This window comes from Hibiscus syriacus, unplaced genomic scaffold, assembly GCF_006381635.1.
Source record: "Hibiscus syriacus cultivar Baekdansim isolate YM2019G1 unplaced genomic scaffold, ASM638163v2 tig00111330_pilon, whole genome shotgun sequence".
Lineage (NCBI taxonomy): Eukaryota > Viridiplantae > Streptophyta > Magnoliopsida > Malvales > Malvaceae > Hibiscus > Hibiscus syriacus.
In genome coordinates this window covers 5443303-5446453 of record NW_024063059.1, presented here as the reverse complement: position 1 = coordinate 5446453, position 3151 = coordinate 5443303, and the positions used below count along the sequence as shown (strand labels likewise).

At 33.2% G+C, this 3151-nt stretch overlaps 1 protein-coding gene across 1 annotated transcript; it reads left to right on the top strand.

Moving 5' to 3' along the window:
• The first annotated feature begins 1877 nt into the window (after window positions 1–1877).
• On the top strand, window positions 1878–2643 carry LOC120158631 (cytochrome b5-like). Its single transcript, XM_039169445.1, has 2 exons — window positions 1878–2008; window positions 2195–2643. The coding sequence occupies exons 1-2, from the start codon at window positions 1922–1924 to the stop codon at window positions 2513–2515; spliced, it is 408 nt and encodes a 135-aa protein (XP_039025376.1). The 5' UTR covers window positions 1878–1921; the 3' UTR covers window positions 2516–2643.
• Window positions 2644–3151: the final 508 nt, after the last annotated feature.

Here is a 3151-nt window from a genome sequence, read left to right as displayed (position 1 = left end):
GTCACATTTTAGGGATGAAATTAAAACATTTAAAAGTTAAAAAACTAATTTAGAATGAAGGACATTGTTTGAGGATGTCTGATGCATTAACTCTTATATTCATAGAAACAAGTTGTAGCTACTAAACTATAAATTTTATCCCTCAACTTTAATCTCATTTTCACCTTGGTATCTAAAATTTCAGTAATTTTAGTTTGATCGTTAAACTTTTAAATTATTCTTGTTTTTGTTACTTTATCGTTAAAGACATTAAAGAAGATGAAGCCGGCTATAGAAATTAATTTTATGTATTAGTGAGGTGTTGCGTTTGGTTCAAGATTTTTTAATAGTGCTAAAAATTCAGGGCAAACGTTAAAACGGAATTATAATTTAAGTTCTTATTTTTATTAAAAAAATTTAGATATCTAAAATAGAAATATGGCATAGTTTGGGATTTAAGCCTTATACTTTTAAGGGTAAAGTACATAAATGATCCCCCAATTATAGGATAATATTTTATTGAGTCCCTTGACTATTAAAAATTATAAAATGATCCCTCAATTACAGGGAATTGCTTTGTTGAGTCCTTCAATTATTAAAAGTTACAAAATGGTCACTGGACTATTATATTCCAAATTCATCATTTTCCGTTAAAAAATTAATAATCGTCTAAGTTGGACATTAACAGAGATATGATAGTCATTTGAAATTACGAGATCATATTTTATCATATCTCAGTCAGCAGGTTAACATACAACTCAAATTTCCATCAAGATTTTAATGAAAAAATATGGGTTTGGAACATAATAATAGGGTGACCAATCTGTAATTTTTAATAGTTGATGGACTCAATAAAGTAACTTTCTATAGTTGAGGGATTATTTTGTAACTTTTAATAGTCAAAGGACTCAATAAAGCATTATTATATAGTCAAGGGACCATTTATGTACTTTATCCTATTTTTAAAGTGAATTTTGAGTCGCAGTTAGGGATGGACATGAGTTGGGTTAGGTCGGATTTTCGGTCCACCCGACCTGACCCGAAAATTTTATATCCTCCACCTGACCCTAAAATTATACCCTTTCCACCTGACCCGAACCCGACTGGACCCAAAATAATATTTTTATTTAAAATATTATTTTTATTCAATAAAATAGAGATTTAATTGAAAGAAAAATAATATATAGAGGGATATTATTGTAATTATACCTAAATATATAAAGTAAAATTATAATTTTTTAGGGTCGGGTCGAGTATTTTTCACCCTAAATCTGAACCCGAACATAACTTAAAAAAACCAGACCCGAACCCAAATTTTCTTTCTAAAAATCGGATCCGGCCGAGTTCGGGTACCATGCTCATCCCTAGTGAGCACTAACTTATGCGTTGGTAAAAATTGAACCAAACGCAGATTATTGACGTTAACCGACTGTAACAAATGAATAAATAAATAAATAAACAAACAAGAAAAAGTAGAAAAAGAAGTTGAGCAACTTTAAAACTATTGGATACATTTTTTCAATTCAACATGAAATTATGTGGAAAAAGATAATAATTCTTTACCATATCCAGATTTTAGAACTTATTCTATTCATGCATTAATGATATATTAAGAACAGATTTGCATAAAAATTAACAAGAATTGTATAACTCAAATTTGGAAGTCATGGTTTCTTTTCTTCAATTCGGGCTGCTTTTTTTTAGAATTTTAATTATTTATTTATATTGTAAATATTTTAATTGTGTTAGTAAAAGTATTGGGTTGGAGACAAACTGGTCAACAAATATTGACATTTATGAACAAATTGAGAAAAAAGACAGAGACGAAAGCTAATAAAACCATTTCCAACCCCTCACTCTCCCTCCTCGAGCCATTTCAACTATATATTTGAAGGCTGCTTCTTCTTCTTTCAGATTGGGTTGATTGGCAGTGGTGAGAAAAATGGTTTCAGGTGGAAAGACACACAGTTTTGAAGAGGTTGCAAATCACAACAAGATCAAAGATTGCTGGCTCATTATTTCTGGGAAGGTCAGCTCATTTGATTACTGTGTCTCTCTATTTCATGTTTGTTTAATTGCTCTTATTGTTGTTTGTTTGATCATTGATTGTTGATGAATCGTATGAACGAATACGCATCTTCTTAAGAGTTTAAGACAAGGGAAAACAAGTAAATGAGTGCTTGCTTGGAATATAACTGAGATTTGGGTGTAATAGGTGTATGATGTAACTCCATTCGTGGAAAAGCATCCCGGAGGGGCCGAAGTCTTGCTTTCGGCGACAGGGAAGGATGGGACAAATGATTTTGAAGAAATTGGGCACAGTGATGAAGCCAGAGAAATGATGGAAAAGTACTACATCGGTGTGATCGACTCTAAAACTGTGCCCGCCAAGCGCACCAACATTCCCCCCCAACAAACCCCTTACAATCCCAACGCTAAGGCCTCTGAATCCCTGGCTAACATCCTCCGATTTCTACTGCCCCTCTTCGTCCTCGGCTTCGCTCTTACACTTGGTCTCTACACCAACAAAGACTAGGAAGCAAGGACCTCACACTAGCTGCTTTCATCCTTTTTACTTTACAACAAAAACCATGTTCTATTTTCCGTTTAGGGGTGTTTGGTTCACGGAATGTAAGATTATCTTTGGGAACAATATTACTGGAATGTAACGTTACTATGGGAATATTGTATTACCTTGTTTGATTTGTTCAGGTGAGAGAGGCAAATCTTTTAAACTAGAAGATTTACCATCGTTTCCATTAAAATACCACAGAATCCTTGGCTGTGTAGCACTGAGTATAAAATGCTCAATTCTACAACATATGACATCATATTGGGTGCTAATTTCAGAATAAAAGGTTTAAAAATTCAAAGAAGAAAACTGAATTAAAAAGATTTTGCTTCTTTATGGCCACAAACAGAAGAAAACTGCAACTGCTGACAAACACATTACAATCTAGCACAAACGTAGCCTATGAAGACTCCAGTTTGCCACTAAAAACCTTTTTCATAAAACATCCCCATTAACCGATCAACTTTGTAACAATAAACTCCAAACAGGTGAAGCATGGTTTCAGTAATAAACTACAAACATCATACTTTTCACCTTCGACAGAGATCCATCAAACGCTAGCTTATAGTTACCGTGCTCAATCCTCGTGATTCTTAGGAA

Bases quoted from the DNA above. Each gene is read 5' to 3' on its own strand.
- LOC120158631 (XM_039169445.1), top strand. From the start codon at position 1,922: ATGGTTTCAGGTGGAAAGACACACAGTTTTGAAGAGGTTGCAAATCAC. The intron at 2,009-2,194 runs GTCAGCTCATTT...TGGGTGTAATAG, and splicing joins GGCTCATTATTTCTGGGAAG to GTGTATGATGTAACTCCATT.